We start from the raw sequence: 19,973 nt of genomic DNA on the forward strand, positions 1-19,973 counted from the left end.
CATTGCCTAATATAATAGTTTAAAAAATAATGGCAGCACAAACTTTATTTAAACAACAAAATGGCCCATTGGAGATCAAATGAAAAGTGTGACAGCACTGGATGCTGTTTAGGTCAGTAGGTAAATTCTGTCCTCCTTTAATGGGCTTTAGTTCCAATGATAACTTAGTCTTCTGAGCCTTGCAGTGCCATTCTGGTCATCTTCATTCTTCTGGCTACATACAACTTCTCAGTCTATCCCTGCTGAAGCTTCATGGGAGAGTGAAGGTGCTTTGGCTGGGCTGCCTGGTGGCACTAGACGGGGAATGGAGAATGTTCAAATCTTGGGAAAGAGAATAAACTCTGTGGCCTAATCTCTGGCTTCCTGGTGAGAGTGAGCTTGCTGAGTCATCTGTATTAATGCTGACAAGGGAAGAAGGTATCTGTCTTTAGCTGCTGGATGAAGGGCCAGAAGGCAAGGGTCTGGGAGGATTTCTCTGTTCTCTGTTGCTGCGAGGAGAACACTAAGCCTACTTGCATTGTTGCTATGAGTGGAGAGGCCCTCTTGGTGCTCTCCTGAAGTCTGGGTCTTGTTATTCTGGCTCTGCTAGCTCTGCTGGTGCAGGCAGAACAGGGTCCACTGCTGCTGGCCGGTGTGGGGCAAGAGATATTTTCAGTCCATCCAGAATCTGCTATTGACACAACTGTTGGTGGAGCGGGGGTAGAGTAGAGCCTGCTGTTTCTCATGGGTGTGGGACATGAGAAGAATAGCCTCCCTCTATTCTGCTCCTTAATTTCTGCTTATGCTCTTAATGTGTGCAGATTGGACCATCATCATCAGTAAGTATGGGTCTCGCCACTATGACCCTGTGTTGGGATAACAGCTGTGTTAGGCTTGCTCACTGGTGTACCAGCTGCAAGCACTTTGCTTGATTAGTGCGTGAGCATATGGATAGTCTATATAAGATCATGGGTGCTTGCATTCAGGGTTCAGGGCAATGGATTGCGGATGGTGGATTATGCATTACAGTTTGCAGATTGCAGATTGCCTGCCCACCACTGGGAGGGGACATTTTTGCTGGGTTTTTTTGCCTAAGAAGCAGTTTTCACTGCCTGTTTGGTCGTCTGCCCTTGTGAGATTCTACGGTAATGGTCCAATGCTTTCTGGCTCCACAGTTTTTCTACCGTCTGCCTGAATCCAGTGTGAACTTGCCTGGCCATGGCCACCAGCATTACAACCTGCTTGGCTTCTTTTTTCCCAGTCTCATGACCAGAGAACAGGTTCTTCTTTTTTTTCTTTTTTTTAAAGATGAAAAATATTTTATTTAAACTTTTCTTCATAAACACTTTTAACATTTTTTTTTTCAATTTAAAAACAGAACAGATAGGATAAACATGTTTGAATAGACTATATTCACGGCTTGGGAAAAATTACCCGACAAAAATGTAAAGGCTTTCAAAACAGGTATAAAAGGCAAACCTTAAGTTATTGTAAGATTTTTAAATTGACCCTAGGATTAATTTGACTACTGACCCAAAATGTATCTAAAGGTCAAAATAGTTTTCTAATAGACTAAATGTGCCAAGAGGTATAGGCATATACAAGTTAGGTAGAAAATAACCTCTCTGATCGCCTCTCTAGATTATTCCTCCAGAAAGCAAACTCCTAATCCTTACTGATATGCTGGTTAATAAGGTTGTTAATGTAGTTGTTCCCAAAGATGAAAAAAGAAAATACAAGAATTGTAAGAGGGAACAGACAAAGCTGACAGCATTCTCTCTGTGTTCCTTGTGTAATATTGAAGTTATACCGGCACACCAAAAGGATATGACATCCATGGGTTTACCTGTTCCAGTCTGTGTCTATTGAGTATTTGACTTTATAATAAACTAATTTCCCAGGACTTTTGCTTTTAAAATAAATCTCTTTTTAGAAGATATTTATTCCCAAACCAGCTCTAACCCAAATGAACAAATGTATGATTCCTAAAAATGTTCAGAGTACAAAAAAAAATCAAAAGTGTATATAGGCAAACAAAAAAAATGGCACAAGCAGTTTTACTGCTATTTAGCCCTCAATTATATCTAATTTCACTATTATCTATGTTGTGTTTTACTTCAATCTAAAACTTTAAATTATGTATTCTCAAGAAAGCTAGTCTTTTTTGAGAGATAGCTTATAAACTGAAATAACAATTTATATTATAAACTGAAATGTTATGACCTACAACCACATATACATATATAAAAATAGTCCCACAGAACGTGTGACACGTTTATATTATGCAGCTTGAATAATTTGTTATAAAGTATTTAAAGCTTAGTTTCTTGTAATTAAGACAAAATTATCCATTTTTACCACTCTCCCCATACAAATATGTGTCCTTTACTATGACTCAAGCAGGCTTCCCAGAACGAGGTATCCAAAGGTGCTGCTTTAGAAAGGATAAGTTAAGGGCTCAGTCAATATTTCACAAATTATAGTAACACTTACACAGAGCAGAGTAATGAGGACACAGAGAAAGCTGTCTCAAGAAAAACTAATAATTCTATTCATTAAGCTTTGCTTTAAAAAAAATACAGTAATATTTCTTCCGATACAAAACCTTCAATGAGACAATCTTGAGTTTTATGAAAATGTTGTAGTGCAAGAATTTTCTTTAAGCAGATTAAACTCAAAACTTAGGTCAAAGACATGGAAGAGAACAAACATTTCCAATTAAGATGACACTACTGAAGATCAGCTATTTTGGTAGTCTGGCATTTAAAATGTAAAGTGAAAATTAATAAAGATGACAACAGTTGCATTGAATAGTTTCAAATCTTACTGAAGTTTTAAAGAACTACTATCTTGAACACATACAATGTATATAAACAAAAATGTATCCATTTTGAGTTTATTTTTGTGAATGGTGTAAGTTGGTGGTCTAGTTTCATTTTTTGCAGGTAGCTATCCAATTTTCCCAACACTATTTGTTAAAGAGACTGTCTTTACTCCATTGTATGCTCTTTGCTCTTACCTCCTTTGTCAAATATCAGTTGTCCATAAAGGTGTGGGTTTATTTCTGGGTTCTCTGTTCTGTTCCATTGATTTATATGCCTGTTCTTATGCCAATACCAAGCTGTTTTGAGTACAGTGGCCTTGTAGTATAACTTGATATCAGAAAGTGTGATACCTCCCACTTTATTCTTCTTTTTCAAGATTGCTGAGGCTATTTGTGTTCTTTTTTGGTCCCATATAAATTTTTGGAATATGTGGAGAACAGGTTCTTCTTTCTCTCTCCTTCTCTCTCTCTCTCTCTCTCTCTCTCTCTCTCTCTCTCTCTCTCTCTCTCCACCTGTTCACTTTTCTGGCTTACTGTCCTCTCCAGAATCCATTATGAGAGAAAAGAAAAAACAAATACAAAAACAAAACCAGATAACTTCACAGTGGTGTCATTCTTTTAGTTCTGTGATCTCTAACCAATCCATTTTTCCCCCAAATTTTATGTTCCTTTTATAGTTATATTTGAACTACTTCCAGGGTATTTAGTTATATGTACAGAGAGCAGCAGGAAAAAGTGAGTCTTTTCGTCTTGTCCTGGAACTAGAAGTTTTAGCGATAACTGGTTAAAAGCTGATTACAAAGTTAATACCTAGTCATAGTAGAAAAAAATAGAAAAGGTACAGAAAATTTCAGTAATAGAAAAAAACCACTAAGTTACAGAAATTAACATAGTTAATGATATAGAGCAGTGCTTCTTAATAGCTTTATTTGTATGGAAATCACCGGGGGATCTTGTGAAACTGATTCTGATTCAGTGGTTAAGAAGATTCTGCAAGCTCCCAGGAGATGCTGACTTTGCAGGTCTGTGAAGCATTTTGGGGTGGCAAGTGCTTAGAGTAAATTCTTTTAGTCTTTTCTATAAATATATATATATATATATATATATATATATGTGTGTGTGTGTGTGTGTGTGTATATATCTATAAAGATATATACATGGATATCAACTGATAGGTAGGTATGGTTAAAATGGAGCCGAACTGTAATTCACAGCTGTGTGAGTCCTCCTCCACCCCTACGATTTCTGGGCATCCTGGGTTTACTTCCCCACACTTCTCTGCTTCCACCTCCAGAGTCAATCCCTGCTGCCTTGGGGTTCTGCACTCCACTTTATCCAACAGCAAAGCCTGTCTTTTTATGTCTCTCTCCTAAATACACTTACTCAAAGAACTTTCTGTTCATTTAATTTAAGGACAGTTTTAGGGAGTTGTTACACTGGGGAGAATGCGACTAGGCATTTTACTCTCTTTCTTACTTGATTTTCTATTCCTACATCTCTGAAGTAACAAGCAACTGCTTCCCCTTGCCTTGCACAGAACAGCCCCTTTGCAGTTTCAGCTTAATATGATACAATGTCTATCCTAAGAGGAATTCTGGTTAAAGCTTTTTTCATCTTATTATGTACTTATGTATTTATATATGTATATATCATATATATATATACAGGAATCAGGAACCTATGGTTCGCAAGCCAGATGTGGCTCTTTTGATGGCTGCATCTGGCTTGCAGACAAATCTTTAATAAAAAAATAATAATGTTAAAAATATAAAACATTCTCATGTATTACAATCCATTCATTTCCCATCACTCATGTTCATGATTGCGGGTGGCTGGAGCCAATCACAGCTATCTTCCGGGACAACATCAAATTTTTATTGGACAATGCGTAACGTACATGGGTTGTTGTATGGCTCTCACAGAATTACATTTTAAAATATGTGGCGTTCATGGCTCTCTCAGCCAAAAAGTTTCCCGACCCCTGATATATGATAATAATACTTTCAGTTGAAAATTATATTTACACATTTTTATCACACTGGAGTAACATTCATTAAAATACATATGCCATCCAATGTTGGATATTAGGGGGAAATGTTTCTATTCCATTTATGGTATTTCCTTCTTTTGTGCTTTCAGATCGAAGCAAAAATCTTCGAGTCATCCATTCTTCTCTTTTTATTTCAACTCAGTTCAGAAATTTTGTCACCTCTACTTTTGTGATCTGTCTTGAATATAATCACTTTTTACCTCTCTAACTGTAGTTCCAGGTTTCTCAACTCAATACTATTACTATTTTGGACCAATAATTCTTTGATGTGAGAAGAACATCCTGTGCTTTGTAACATAATTAGCAGCATCCCTGGCCTCTAACCACTAGGTGCCAGTAGCACTATCTCAGCTGTGATGCTAGAAATGTTTCTAGAGATTGCTAAAATGAGAATCACTGTTTCAGTCCTAAGCAGGGTTACCTTTCCCCTGGACAAAATAAAGCTCTTAACTGGTCTCACTGTTTCATTTGCCTTCCAACAACAGATCCTCTATATAACAGCTAAAATGAGTCTTTAAATTAACAAATCAGATCATGTCACTATTTTGCTTACAACCCTCCAGTGACCTCCTGTCAAACGTAGATTAAAGTCCAAAGTCCTTACTGTGGTCTGGATAGACCTCCTAGACCTGGCTCTGCTAGTCTTCAGACCACTTTTCCTGTCACTCTTTTCTGCACTCGTCATACTGGCTTCCTTTCTAAACCTTCACAGCTCGAATAGTATTTTACCTTTGTCCTTGTCAGGACTGGCCTTTCCCCATATGGCTCAGCCCCTCACTTTGTACAAGTCTCCAAATTTTACTGTCTCAGCGTTACCTTCTCTGATTTCTCCATGTACTATATAGCACCTCCATTCTTCCCCTGTGGTTTTCTATTTCCTCAGCCTATAGAGTTTTCTTCATAGCAGTTATCACTCTCACATTACAATATGTATTGGCTTGTCTGTTTCCTCCAATATAATTTAACATCATTAAAAATAAACTTTCTTTTGTTAACTGGTGTATTCCCACTAATAGAATAGTTTCTAGCATAGAGTAAGTGCTTAATAAATATTGATTACACAAGTTTACAAATATAGTCTCATAAAGTTCATGTACTATCGAATATATTTGCAAATTCAAATTTGTTGAAGTTTTCTTAGGTCTATGTATTGCATGGAGGAGGGTAAGTATTGTGGCTAACTTTAGAATTTTTAAAGGATACCATTTAAGAAGATTTCCAGGATAACTTTTAAACTATTATAAACATAGGTTATAATTTCTAAACTAACAAAGGAAATCATGAAATGTGACTATGAAAACTCATCAACACAAAATAAGCTTAAAAAGTGTGAAAAACATGAGTAAAAGTAATCCAATATAAAACACTAAATAAGATGATAAGCTTTAATTTTAAATATTAATAGCTATATTAAAAGTAAATAAGTTGAATTCTTTAGTATAAGGCAGAGCTGGTCAGATTGGATTAAAAATGTAAATAAATTGTTTACTGTAGACTCACCTAAAACAATGATACAGCAAGATAAAAACTAAAAAAATATAAAATAAAGAATAAGTATGAAAATAATAATCAAAAGAAAACACTGTGGTTATATGAAAAATATAATAAATATTTTAACTGTACATACAAAAGAGATGTACACTCAAAAAGCATTGCTAGCGAGAAATGGCAACCCTTTGTAATGATGATGTTTTAATATTTTTGAAGAAAAGCAAGTATTAAATATGTATGCACCTAATTACATAGCCTCAAATATACAGCAGTGGGTAAAAGTAGGTACAGTTGTCCATATCAAAAAATAACTAATAAATACTAATATATGAATAAACTGCATTTCATATACTCACAACCATAAACCTATTTGTGCCCACCTCTGCATAAACTGAGAACAGATAGAAATGCAAGATAGAAATTGAAAAGAATTACTATATAAGATTAAATAGCTCAAGTCTGTGTTGAAAATGAAACACAGGCTTTTCTTTTTTGTTCATTTTATAAGGATAAATTAGGTGTAAAACCAGACAAGGACAGAATAAAAAGTGAAAATTATTAGGCTATCACTCATAAGTATAAAAAAAAAGATTTGAAACAGAATATTATAATAAAAATTTAGTAATATATAGAAAATGTTTATTATACTTCTAGACCAAGGTGATTTTCTCATAAATTTAATCTTTAATCTGTTAATGTAATTTATATTGTAATAGATTAAAGGAGAAAAGTTACATTATCACCTCTAAAAATGCAAAAATAAAGTTAATAAAATTCAAAATCCATTTATGTTAAAAATGAATAAATTAGAAATAGAACTGTATAAAAGGATCTTTACATTATTTTTTTTTAGATTTTTTTTATTTATTCATTTTTATTAGAGATAGAGGGGAAAGAGAGAGAGGGAGAGAGAGAGAGAGAACAGGGGGAGGAGCAAGAAGCATCAGCTCCCATATGTGCCTTGACCAGGCAAGCCCAGGGTTTTGAACCGGCGACCTCAGCATTCCAGGTCGATGCTTTATCCACTGCGCCACCACAGGTCAGGCCTAATGTAGGCACTTATTACTATAAACTTCCCTTTTAGAATTGCTTTTGCTGAATTCCATAAGTTTTGATATGTTGTGTTTTCATTTTCATTTGTCTCAAAATACACTTATGTCCATTTTGATTTTTTATTTGACCCATTGGTTCTTCAGGATTGTGTTAAATTCTACATATTTGTAAATTTTCCAATTTTCCACTGTTACTAATTTCTAGTTTCCATACCATTATTGTTAAAAAAGATACTTGATATAATTTTAATCTTTTAAAATTTGTTTAGAGGCCTTGGCCGATGGCTCAGTAGATGGAGTCTTGGCCCAGCATATGGATGTCCTGGGTTCAATTCCCAGTCAGGGCACACAGGAGAAGTAACCATTTGTTTCTCACTCTCTTTCTTTCTTCTCTCCTCTTTCCCTCCTGCAGCCAGTGGCTTACTTGGTTAAAGCAGGGCCTTGGGCATCGAAGCATAGTTCAGTCAGCCTGAGGTGCTAAAAATAGCTGAGTAATCGAGAATCAGCCCCAGATGAGGTTGCTGGGTGGATCACAGTGGGGCACATGCAAGAGTCTACTTCACTAGCTCCCCTCCTCTCACCTTAAAAAATAAAAAATTAAACTTATTAAGACTTGTTTTGTATTCCAACATATGATCTGTTTTGGAGAATGTTTCATGCATGCTTGAGAAAAGAATATATATTCTTCTGCTGCTGTTGCAGTACATGTTCTTAATTGTGTCTGATAGGTCCATTTGATGTGTAGTGTTATTCAAGGCTGCTGTTTCCATAATGATTTTCTGTCTGGATGATATATCATAGTTGAAAATGGAGTATTAAAATTTTATACTATTATTATACTGCTCTCTGTTTCTACTTCAGTTTTGTTAATATTTGCTTTATACAGTATGGTGTTCTATTGTTGGGTGTATAGAGTTACTGTTGTTATTCCCCTTAATGAATTGACTGTTCTGTGTTTATGTAGTAATCTTCTCTTTTCTTGTGATAGATTTTGACTGAAAGTCTATTTTGTCTGATATTAGTATAGCCACCTGCCTGCTCTTTCAATTACTATTTTATAGAATATGTATTTTATCCCTTTACTTGTAACATATATGTATCCTTAAAGCTAAAGTGAGTGTCTATAGGCAGCATTTTGTCATATTTTGTTATTTCTTTTCAAATTTATTTGTCTATTCTGTGTCTTTTTTGTGGACTTACTATTGCTATATTGTTCCTTCTTTTCTGACTGTTTTGTAGTTTGTTATTCTGTTCTTCCTCTCTTGCTGTCTTCTCTTGTGCTTTGTTAATATTTTTGCTGTATTATTCTCAGATTTCTTTCTCTTTCTCTTTTATGTATCTACTAGAAGTTTTTCTTTTGTGGTTACTGCGAGGCTTACATTAATTGTCTTATAGTTAGAACAGTCTGCTTTAAGCTGATCTTAAATCACATACAAAAAATAATACATTTTTACTTCTTCCTGCTCCACCACATTTTATGCTATTGATATTACACTTTACATATTTCCTATTATGAATTTATTAACAAATTATTGTAGCTATAGTTATTTTTAATACTCTCATTTTCTAACTTTTATAGCTAATTAAAAATGATTTATGCACACAGTATTAGAGCATCTGAATGTGATCTGTTTCCATTTCCATAATGCTAGGAGTAAAATTGCTAAGTAATATGCCAATTTTATGTTTAACTTTTTAAGAAACTGCTAAACTGTTTCCTAAAGTAGCTGCATTGTTATACATTTTCACTAACAGCATATGAGGGTTCTTATTTCTTCATATTCTCACTAACACTAATATATTGCCGTGTTTAAGATTATAGCCATTTTAGTAAATATAAAGTCGTATCTCACTGTGGTTTTGATTTGCAGTTCTTTAATGACAAATGATGTTGGGTATCTTCTCTGTGCTTATTGACCATTTGTATTTTTCCTTTAGAGAAGTATTTATTCAGAAATTGACCATTATAAACATTGGTTACCTTTTCATTGTTGAGTTGTAAAAGTGCTTTATTTTTCTCAATACAAAAATTCTTTAAAATATGATTTGCAAATATTTTTTCTTTTACTTTTCTTATAGTGTCTTGTGTGCTCTTAATTTTATTGAAGTCCAATTTGTCTGTTTTAGTCTTTGGTTCCTTGTATTTTAGGTGTCATGTTTAAGAAATGATTGCCTAATCTAAGTGTATAAAGATTTACACCTATGATTTCTTTAAAAGTTTTTATAATTTTATTTTATTTTATTTTAAATTTTATCTATTTATTTACTTTTAGAGGAGAGAAAGATTGAGAGAGAGAGAGAAAGGAGCAGGAAGCTTCAACTCCCATATGTGCCTTGACCAGGCAAGCCCAGGGTTTTGAACTGGCAACCTCAGTGTTTCCAGGTCGACACTTTATCCACTGTGCCACCACAGGTCAGGCCAGTTTTTATAATTTTAGTTTATAATTTAGATCTTTGATACATTTTTGAGTTAATTTTTATATGGTTAGAGGTGTGGTCCTACTTCATCTTTGCATTTAATTATTCAGTTATCCTTGGACCAGTTGTTGAAAAGACTATATTTTCATCATTGGATAATCTTAGCACAATTGTTGAAAATAAGTTGGCCATATATGTATGGGTTCACTTATGAATTCTCAAGCTATTTCATTAAACTATATATCTATCCTTATGCTAGTACCATATTCTTGATTACTTTGGGTTTACAGTAAGTTTTGAAATTGTAAAGTATTTTTTTAATTGAGATTGTTTTGTCCAGGTGCCTGGAATTTGCATATGAATTTTAGGATCAGCTTGTTGATTTCTGCAAAGGAATGTTGGAATTTGTAGGGGTTGTGTTGAATTTGTACATTAATTAATAAACTCAATATTATTGCAATCTTAACAATATTAAGTCTTCCAATCCATGAACATGGGATGTTTTTCCATTTATTTAGGTCCTCTTTTATTTGCTTTAACAATGTTTTATAATTTCCATTGTAGAATCTTATACTTCTTTGGTTTAATTTATTGCTAAGACTTTTATTCCTTTTGGTACTACTATAAGTGGAATTTATTTCATTTTCAGAATGTTCATTGAAAGTATATAAAAATGCAATTTAATTTTGTATATTCATCTTATATTTTCAAATCTTGCTTTTGTACTTATTAGCTATAATAGAGGTTTTTTGTTTTGTTTTTTGGTGTGTTTTTTTCTGCTGTATGTTTGCATTTTTTAGGATTTCTATACAAAGCATGTCATTTGTTGATAGAGATTGTTGTAATTCTTCCTTTCTATATAGATGGCTTTTATTTCTTATTCTTGCCTAATTGTTCAGGCTAGACCTTCCAGTAAAATGTTGTATAAAAATTATAATAAGTTTTGGGACACTTATAATTTATACAAGTGTGTGTGTGTGTGTGTGTGTGAATATGCTGTAAAATATATTTTATTGTAAATAAGCTTGAAAACCACTATCCCACTAAAACTTTGGCATCTGTGTGTTAGGAGACATGTGTAAGTATATTTATATCAGAAATACTTATAATAGCCAAAATAAAGTAAAGCAAAACAAAGTAAAAATAATCCAATATCTAACAAACAACCAAGAACAAGTAAGTCAGTTGTGGTACATACATATAAAAGAATACCAGCCAAAGTGAAAATGAATAAACACAACCACATGGGTGAGTGTCATAATAAAAAGGATTAAATAAAAGAGCAAGTTGTAGAGAAGTACATATGATATCATGTTATTTATATAAAACAAAAAATACACTGATTAGGATTATGCATGGGAAAAATTAAAAATAAACACCAGAGAATGAAAAACACAAAATTGAAAATGGTGGTTGCTTTTGAAAAGATTCTGGATATAGATAAGTGTGAATTGGGAAGGGCACACAGGAGGCTTCAAAGGTACTAACTAGTAATGCTTCTTAAGGTGAGTACTTTATATGCTGCAGTTCATTTTATTGTTACTGCTATTTTAAATTTTCCCTTATGTTATTTCATATATGTTGTAAGCAATAAGTAATAAAAGCAAAACAAAAGTTAAGATATAAGGTCAAGCAATCGCCCTACTTCTTTCCTAATTTGGTTGTCTCCTCCAAGGATACGCCGAGCGTATATCAACAGGATGATTCTTGCACTGTGAGCACTTCTGGAGAGGTGTTACAACAGTTAAGATTTACCCATCCTTCACATCAGCGCCATCATCTCATACAAATCACTACTTTCCACTTCTCCCTGAATCTACCATCTCCAAATCTTGTTGTTATAAAGAATGCATTTGTGGGTCAATTAGTGTTTGTTCCATTTGCTTCTTTAAAGAGCTGGTCCTCCCCATCTAATGACTGCTTCACTGGGTTGTATGTGCATTAATTTAGCAAAAGGCACCCTCCAATTTTCTAGCATATATACAGATTTTTCCTATTTTTGAAATGTTTGTTTAATCATTTTAGGTGTACTTAAATGCCTGGATTCAAGCCACCACCCCCACTTAGAAATCTTATTGCTATGTTTTTAATGAATAGGTATTTTAACCCTCCTATATAATACTATAGAGGTTATAGTTCCTGAACTGCCATCCTCTAAAAAAGCTACTGCCAACTCACCCTTCATTACAAGAATAAGTAATAACTGATCCAAACTTGGTGTCTCCAGTTGTTTCCATTTTGCCATTTATGAGTTCTGGAGGAGATCCACATGATCTACCTACGGGAAAGAAGCAGAATTTGGGGACTGGGTGTAGAATATTTTGAACTTCTCTTAACACGTAAGGTAACAACCTGGCTGCAGTTTACTGGAGAACATTTTTAGTTCCAGATATTGCCACATTGGGGAATTTCACAAGACTACCTCAAAGTCAGCCAACTATTAAGCATCACTTTCAAAAAGTCTTCCCTTCCAGTTCTGTCTCATCCCTATCTGTGCCTCCCCCAAAGGTATAAATTGTATTTCTTACCAAATTCTTAATCTGTGACTCAACCAGAATAAAGGTCTCAGAGTCTGAGCTTCTGTTCCTACCTACACTTTCCTTTCCTGAGTCATTCATTAGTTTCAGTAGTGAAAATGGCAGAGCCTTAATGAACAGAGATGTTTTCCTCAGTCATGCCATATAAGTGCTTCTCACGAAATGAACTTATAATGAAGGTGTCAGAGACTCAAAGAAGTAGGAAGATATGACCTACAGGAATAACTCTCACATCTACTACTTAGGCAAATTTATCAAGACATAGGTGACTTAGTTCCAAAATTTGAACACGTGCATCAGATCTTACGGATGTTTAATTGATATGGAGGGATTCTCAGTCCAGAGTAACTTACGCATACAGTTTGTAGGGATTGACCAGACCAAGTCCTTTAAGCAGGTGATAAGGAACTCTTTCTTGTGGTAACCAGGGCGGCATTTGTACTTCAAAGATGTTCCAATGGGAAATTCATCCTCATCAGTCAGTCTTGTAGGCATGGCAAATGGAAGTTGTTCTGGGGCTTTGCATTGACCTGAAGACCAGATCACAGTGACATCAAGGTTAGTGGAGGAGCTTGTACTCCACCCTGTCTTTTTATCCACTGTGCTTCATAGATGTGATCCAAGAAGAAAATGAACACTTTATTAAAGGTTAAAGGATTGGTTGTCTTAGCAGCAACTTTGGAAATGCGCTTTTAAATCAGCATCTACCCATTTTAAAAGTCCCTGTCATTTTGAAGGTAATTAAGATATATCTATATCTATATATCTATATCATCTATATCTATATCTACATCTATCTATATCTAATATATATCTATATCTACATCTATCTATATCTAATATATATCTATATCTACTTCATGTGTGTGTGTGTATATAAATATATATATAATCATATATAATCTATCTATTCTTTCACTGAAGGGAAAGTAATCCATAGCTTCACAATTTAGTCAATCAGGACGTCCCTGTGCTTTGGCTTCATCTATCCCAGTGGTAGTCAACTTGGTCCTTACTGCCCACTAGTGGGTGTTCCAGCTTTCATAGTGGGCGGTAGCAAAGCAACCAAAGTATAAATAAAAAGATAGATTTAACTATAGTAAGTTGTTTTATAAAGATTTATTCTACCAAACTTAGAGAAAATCTGACATAAAGTACTTGGTAAGTAATTATTATTATATGCTTTAATTTGCTGTAACTCTGCTTTATAAATTTTATAAAGTAAAGTTACTTCCCTACTTTATAAATCACCATGACTGTGGAATCAGTGGGTGGTTAGAAAATTTTACTACTAACAGAGATACAAAAATGGGGGGTAGGTATAAAAAGGTTGACTACCCCTGATCTAGCCCATCCTCTTGTGTAATAAGAAGCACTTATGCAGTTCAGCATCCATCTTCACTCTCAGTAGACCAGCCCAACCTAATGAGAGTATAAGCTTCTGCTACTGAAGTAGCAGTCACAACTGTTAAAAAAATTTTGCCAAGTCAATGACTTCAGCAAAAGAAAATTCAACACGTGCTTTGTAGACATGGGCCAATAATTAAAGCTATTCTTTACTAAGGTATATATTTTATAATGCATATCTTGAAGTAAATATTAGACTTAGTTACTTCTCCTATAGGCCTAAAAGTTTCAAGTTAAAGTAATAAAAAATACCATTTAGAGTGAAACAATATGTAATCAACAGGAATATCTGTTGGAAAAACATCATTTTGCATTAGTTTAAAAAATATGTTCTCTTCTGTTCTGACTAACCTTCTATTTTTTTCCTTCATACTCTATTAATTAATTCAAATAATATAAGGTAGATTAAGATTGATCAACCAATTGTTCAATTTTATTAGGCTTTAAATAATTAACTTTTGGATTTATGGATTTGTTCTTATCTTTATTATATTTTTACTGAAATCTCCTTGAGGTTATTTGCTGAACTTTTAAAAAAAATAAATTTCTTAAGATGGTAACTGAGATTTTTTATTTTTAGCTTTCCATAATTTTAAAGATAATCATCAGATTATTTTATTATAAACATAGATTTAGTTGTATCCCAAAAGTTTTGATATCATATTTTTAATTTTTTTTAGATTTTATTAAATTTATAGGGGTGTCATTGGTTAACAAAATTATCTTGGTTTGCAGTGTACAACTGCACATTTTCAGTTTAAAATATTTGCTAATATTTATTCTAATTTCTTCATTGACCTATAGCTTATTTAACAATGTTTGGAATAATTTCTAAAGAGTAGAGAAAATTTTTGGCTGTAGATTTATTATCAAGCTTTGAAATTCATGAGTGCTTATTGCATGTCTCAGCATATGGTCAACTGATGTAACTGTACCATATATAGCTGTAAAAAATAGGTGTGTCTGTGGTATCGGGTATAGTGTTTTTGGTACATCAGTAAGGCCCAATCAACAATTAATCATATTTGCTCAATCTTCTAGGTTTTTACTGATTTGGGGCAGAAAGGCAGCCTGACCTGTGGTGGTGCAGTGGGTAAAAGCATCGACCTGGAACACTGAGAATGCCGGTTCGAAACCCCAGGCTTGCCTGGTCAAGGCACATATGGGAGTTGATGCTTCCTGCTCTTCCCTCTGTTCTTTCTATCTCTTTCCTCTCTCTGTGTCTCCTCTCTCTAAAATAATAAATAAAAATGTAAAAAAAAAAAGAAAGGCAGAATTTGCTTATTATACCAGATACCAAAGTAATTGTGTTAAAATATTCCATCTTATCATACATTTGTCTTATTTTTTTTCTAATCTGTCCATTTTAATTTTATTATATTTTGTAATATATTACATCACAAAATTAATTTTGTTTCAAATTCTACTCTGTCTACTTTATTTATAAGACAAATAAAAAAGAGAAAATAAGATTGTAGATTTAATCCTCAATATATCAGTAATATTTTAAATATAAACACACAATGATAATTTAAGGAGAAAGATTGCCATAATGCTTCATTTGTCAAATCAGCTTTCTTTTGGTTTGTTTTTGCATGGTATGTTTTCCATACTTAGAGATTGAGCCATTCTGTCTCTGAACATGTATATTGTTTCTTTGCCTGTACCACATAATTTTTGTTTTTTAAATTTTTTCTATATTTTTTAAAGATTATTATTTTATTTATTTATTTGAGAAAGGGGGTGGAGACAAAGGAGGAGCAACTCATAGCAGTTGCTTCTGGTATGTGCCTTGACTGGGCAAGCCCAGGGTTTTGAACCAGTGACCTCAGCACTCCATGTTGATGCTTTATCCACTGAGTCACCACAGATTAGGCAATTTTTATTAATTTTTGAAGAGAGAGGAAAAGAGACTGAGAGAAACATTGACTTGTTGTTTCACTTATTCATACAAGCAGTGGTTGATTTTTATATGTGCTCTAACTGGGGATTGAACCCACAACCTTGGCATGTCAAAACAATGCTCCAGCCAACTGAGGTACCCAGTCAGGGCCGTATAGTTTCTATTTTTAATCATTACAGTAGAGGTTCCCCAAGTCACTCAGCTCACAACACTGTTAGGATCTCAGTAATTTTTTCATGTTATTCCTAGCCAAAAAATAAACACCAGTTCCATTTGTTAAATAATTAGGACCTAACAACTTAATAAGTCTTAGTTATAGCACAATTGTATAATGGGATGTTATGCACTGCTCGAATTCTCAAACCCCGAGATCAGATTGTAAACTGTCACCTTGTTTTCCATTTCATATAATTTTCATTTGGTACTTTTTCTTTATTACAGCCACTGCTGAAAACCCAGCTTTGCAAAGATCTTACATCATCAAGAGGGACCTACTGCAATCTCATGAATCCCAGAGGTAATCTGAGCAAGTAGTTTACACAGTATCTGAGAAATATCAAATATTGCTGTGGTTCTATTGAAAATTTAATATATCCCACAGGTTCTCTGTGGGTTTATGGAAGCCCTGTTTAGGAAATACAGCACTATGACTCTCTCTGTCTTTAAAGGGGAATTGTCTGTTTATATTTAATATAATTAATATATTGGGATTAGATATACCATTTTACTATTTGCTGTTTATTTGTCCTAGTTTTTATTCTTTTATATAAAGTTCTGTCTGTTTTCGGAATAAAACAAAATACAAATTTTTCTTACCGTCAATAAACTTTATTAAATAATATATTTCCACACCAACCCTATCTTCCGAATATGGACCGAAATGGTTTGCTGAGCTGAATTAAGCCTTTCTGCGATCTCTGATGTTGTTAGAAAAGGATCTTGCTCCAACATGGTCTTAACAACATCGTCATCGATCAAAGATGGTCGCCCAGAATGTGGTTTATCAGAAAGGTTGAAATCACCTGTTTTGAATTTTTCGAACCATCTTCTGCAGGTCCTATCAGAAACTGTGCCTTCACCAAACACTTTCAATAAATTTCTACATGCTTCTGTAGCATTTCTTCCTTGTTGAAATTCGTATACAATACAGTGGTGTAAATGAACTTTATCAGTAGCCATGGGTACACTATCACTTCACACATAAGACTAACGTGAATCAACTTTGTTTTAGTTAATTTGCTACATCAGTATGTATACATTAAGTGATAAAAATAGAGAGGCACACATGCGCCAAATAAACATGTGCTTACGTGTTGAAACTTGTTGTGATAGAAAAGCATAGAACTTTCCAGTAGACCTTATATTTTTCCTTTTTTGTCATCAATTATACTTATTATTTTATTTTTATTAGATTATCAGTTATATATTCTTGTATTATTCCTTTAAAGAAAACATGCATCTTTACCATATTACAATTATTTCCCAATAAAGCAGGAATCATTGAAAATGCTAATTCCTTTTACTTCCTGTCATAGGCTCTATCGTTAATCATGCATTTTAATTCTACACATATTTTAAACTCCCACTTGTCATATTCAGTGTACACACTACAGGTTGTTTGTTGAGCTTTAACTATTTACCACTAAACTGGACCCTAATGATAATGGACTCCCTCAGCAGGCCCAACTAACATTTTGAAATCTATGTAGAAATGCGTGGTAGGCTGAATAATGAGCTCCCAAAGATATCCACAGTCTAACCTGGAGCCTGCGAATGTTACATAATATGGTAATAGGGTGTCGCAAATATATAATTAAGAATCTTGAGATGGAAAATCTATCCTGAATTATCTGTGTGGTCCTTAAATATAATCATAAATGTCGTTAGAAGAGGAAGGCAAAGGATCAAAGGAGGCACACGCGCACAGAAGATTTGAAGATTCTTCATTGCTAGTTTTGAAGGTAGAAAAAGAGGCTGTGAGCCCAAAAGATGTAGGCGGACACCAGAAGACAGCAAGAACAAGGAAACCTATTCAGTCCTGGAGCCTCAGAAGGAGCACTGTCATACTCATTTTAGATTTGACATCCTGAACTGAAAGAATAATTTTCTGTTTATTTAGGCCAGTAACTTTCAACCTTTTTCATCTGTTGGCACACATGAACTAATTACTAAAATTCTGTGACACACCAAAAAATATTTTTTGCCAATCTGACAAAAAAAAAGGCATAATTTTGATTCATTCACACTGGACAACTACTGTTGTACTGGCTGTTGTCATTATTTCTATTTGACAATCTAAGGGAAAAGTACCTTGGATGACATAGTCAGGTACATGTTTTAAAAATTCTTGCAGCACAGTGGTTGAAAATAGCTGCTTCAAGCTATTAAGTTTGTGGCAATTTGTTACAGCAATAAGAAACAAATACAGAAAGTAATGGCATATCGTGTTAAAAACTTCAAATTCATAGAAACCTGGCCTTGAACCCAGTGTCTTCTACTTACTAGCTTTGAAGTCTTTGACCTGATATTTAATCTTAGTAAGCCTCAGTTTCATCTTCAAAAAGCTGATAATATTTACCTGGTAGGTTTGCTGATAGAGTCACAATACTTTTAGTAGCACCTTACATATAGCAAACTCTTGATAAATAGTAGTATAGTTATTATTTATAGAAAAGAAAAATACTAACAGGTAAATTCGAATATTCCACAAAGTGGGCATGCTCACTTTGCTTCAACAGTTTTGTTTCTGCTATGTGTGCAGAGCTAGTTTGGAATAAGCCTATGTTGTTGGGAAAGCACTGAAGGATCAGTGACCAGTGATCTCAGAAGCTCTCCTGAATGTGTCCCAGATTCAGCCTGGGATTTAATCTCTACAACTCACTGATAAATTGCTTTTTCCTGCTGACTGACTTTATTAAGAAATAGGGATCTTATTCTGTGTTCTCTACCTAAGCAAAGGTTGGTAGCCCAAGAAAGCTCATATTTTTTACTTATTTTTCTCTAATATTAGACAGCCATATATATTTCTTCTTTTTCCAAGTGAGAGGCAGGAAGCTAGAGAGACAGACACTCTGAAGTGCCCTGACCGGGATCCACCCAACAACACCCACCTGGGGCTGATGCTCTGCCCGTCTGGGGCCATGCTCACAACTGCGCTAATTTTAGCACCCGAAGTGGAGGCTCCATGGAGCCATGTACCTGAGGTTAATGCACTGGAACCAATTAAGCCATGGTTGTGGGAGGAAAAGAAAGAGATAGAGAAAGAATGAGGAGGAAAAGAGGGAGAAGCAGGTGGTCATCTCTCATGTGTGCCCTGACCAGGAATCGAACCCAGGACTTTCACACACTGGTTTGATGTTCTACTGCTGAGCTAACTGGCCAGAGCCTTATATTTATCATTTCACATTCTCTTTATTTGAACCAGCTGTGTTAAGCAACAGTGTCCTGGCTTGTGTTTCTTGCCTCATCTTGCGCCACTCTGCCCTCTGACTGAGCTATGGCCGTTTCCCCTTCCTTAAGTTTAAGACATATGTTCTTTCTCCTGCCTATAATATCTCTTCTGTGTGATGTACTTTTACCTTCACTCTAACTTCCACTCTTCTCCAGGTCTCTGCTAAATGCCACTGCTAGTTACTAAAGTCTTCCCTGACCCTATTAGGGATTTCAAATCTAAACTACTTCCCTCTACCCCATAATAATTACAGATTGGACTCTTTCATTTTATATCACTTAGCACAAGTTGAGCTTTTTCAGATTTGTGTAATTTAAAAATATCTATTTCTCTCAAAATATATGACATGCATAAAGACAACACCCCCTGATTTTTGTTATATCTATTCCAGGTAATTAGCGCTTCTTATCTATTTGTTGCAATGCACAAGTAAATGATGAATTACCTACAAAACTTAAAAAAAAACAACAACAAGAATTTGCCCCACATCCTCAAAAGCTCTGATTTAGTGAGTCTTGGTTACAGCCCAGGAAACTGTATTGTTAAAAAATTTTCACAGATATAGTGGATAAATGCTGAGGTTGCAGGTTTAAAACCCTGGGCTTGCCAGGTCAAAGCATAGACAAGAAGCAATTAAAGAACAACTAAAGCGAAGTAACTATGGTCTCGCTTCCTGTATCTCTCCTCTCCCTCTCTCCCTAAAAAGCAATAAATAAAAATCTTAAAAAAAAACTTCACAGGTGATTTTTGGTAGATAATAGTACTTTGAGAACCACTGTGTTAAACAATAAAAATATACCACATAAGCCACAATTCCAGGGGTTTCAAATATCATGCATTCACCTTTTCTCTGGTTGCTAT

The 19,973-nt window shown here is 34.4% G+C and overlaps 1 protein-coding gene across 1 annotated transcript in view; it reads right to left on the reverse strand.

The window, feature by feature from the left end:
- The window catches only part of CR1 (complement C3b/C4b receptor 1 (Knops blood group)), a 166,865-nt gene that overhangs the window by 95,167 nt on the left and 51,725 nt on the right, over positions 1-19,973 (reverse strand). Inside the window, exons 28-29 of the mRNA XM_066254496.1 lie at positions 12,705-12,881; positions 11,993-12,092 (exon numbers count right to left, since the gene is read on the reverse strand). Of these exons, the coding sequence (XP_066110593.1) occupies positions 11,993-12,092; positions 12,705-12,881 (277 nt within the window). The remainder of the gene's footprint in view (positions 1-11,992; positions 12,093-12,704; positions 12,882-19,973) is intronic.

Source organism: Saccopteryx bilineata, chromosome 2, assembly GCF_036850765.1.
Source record: "Saccopteryx bilineata isolate mSacBil1 chromosome 2, mSacBil1_pri_phased_curated, whole genome shotgun sequence".
Lineage (NCBI taxonomy): Eukaryota > Metazoa > Chordata > Mammalia > Chiroptera > Emballonuridae > Saccopteryx > Saccopteryx bilineata.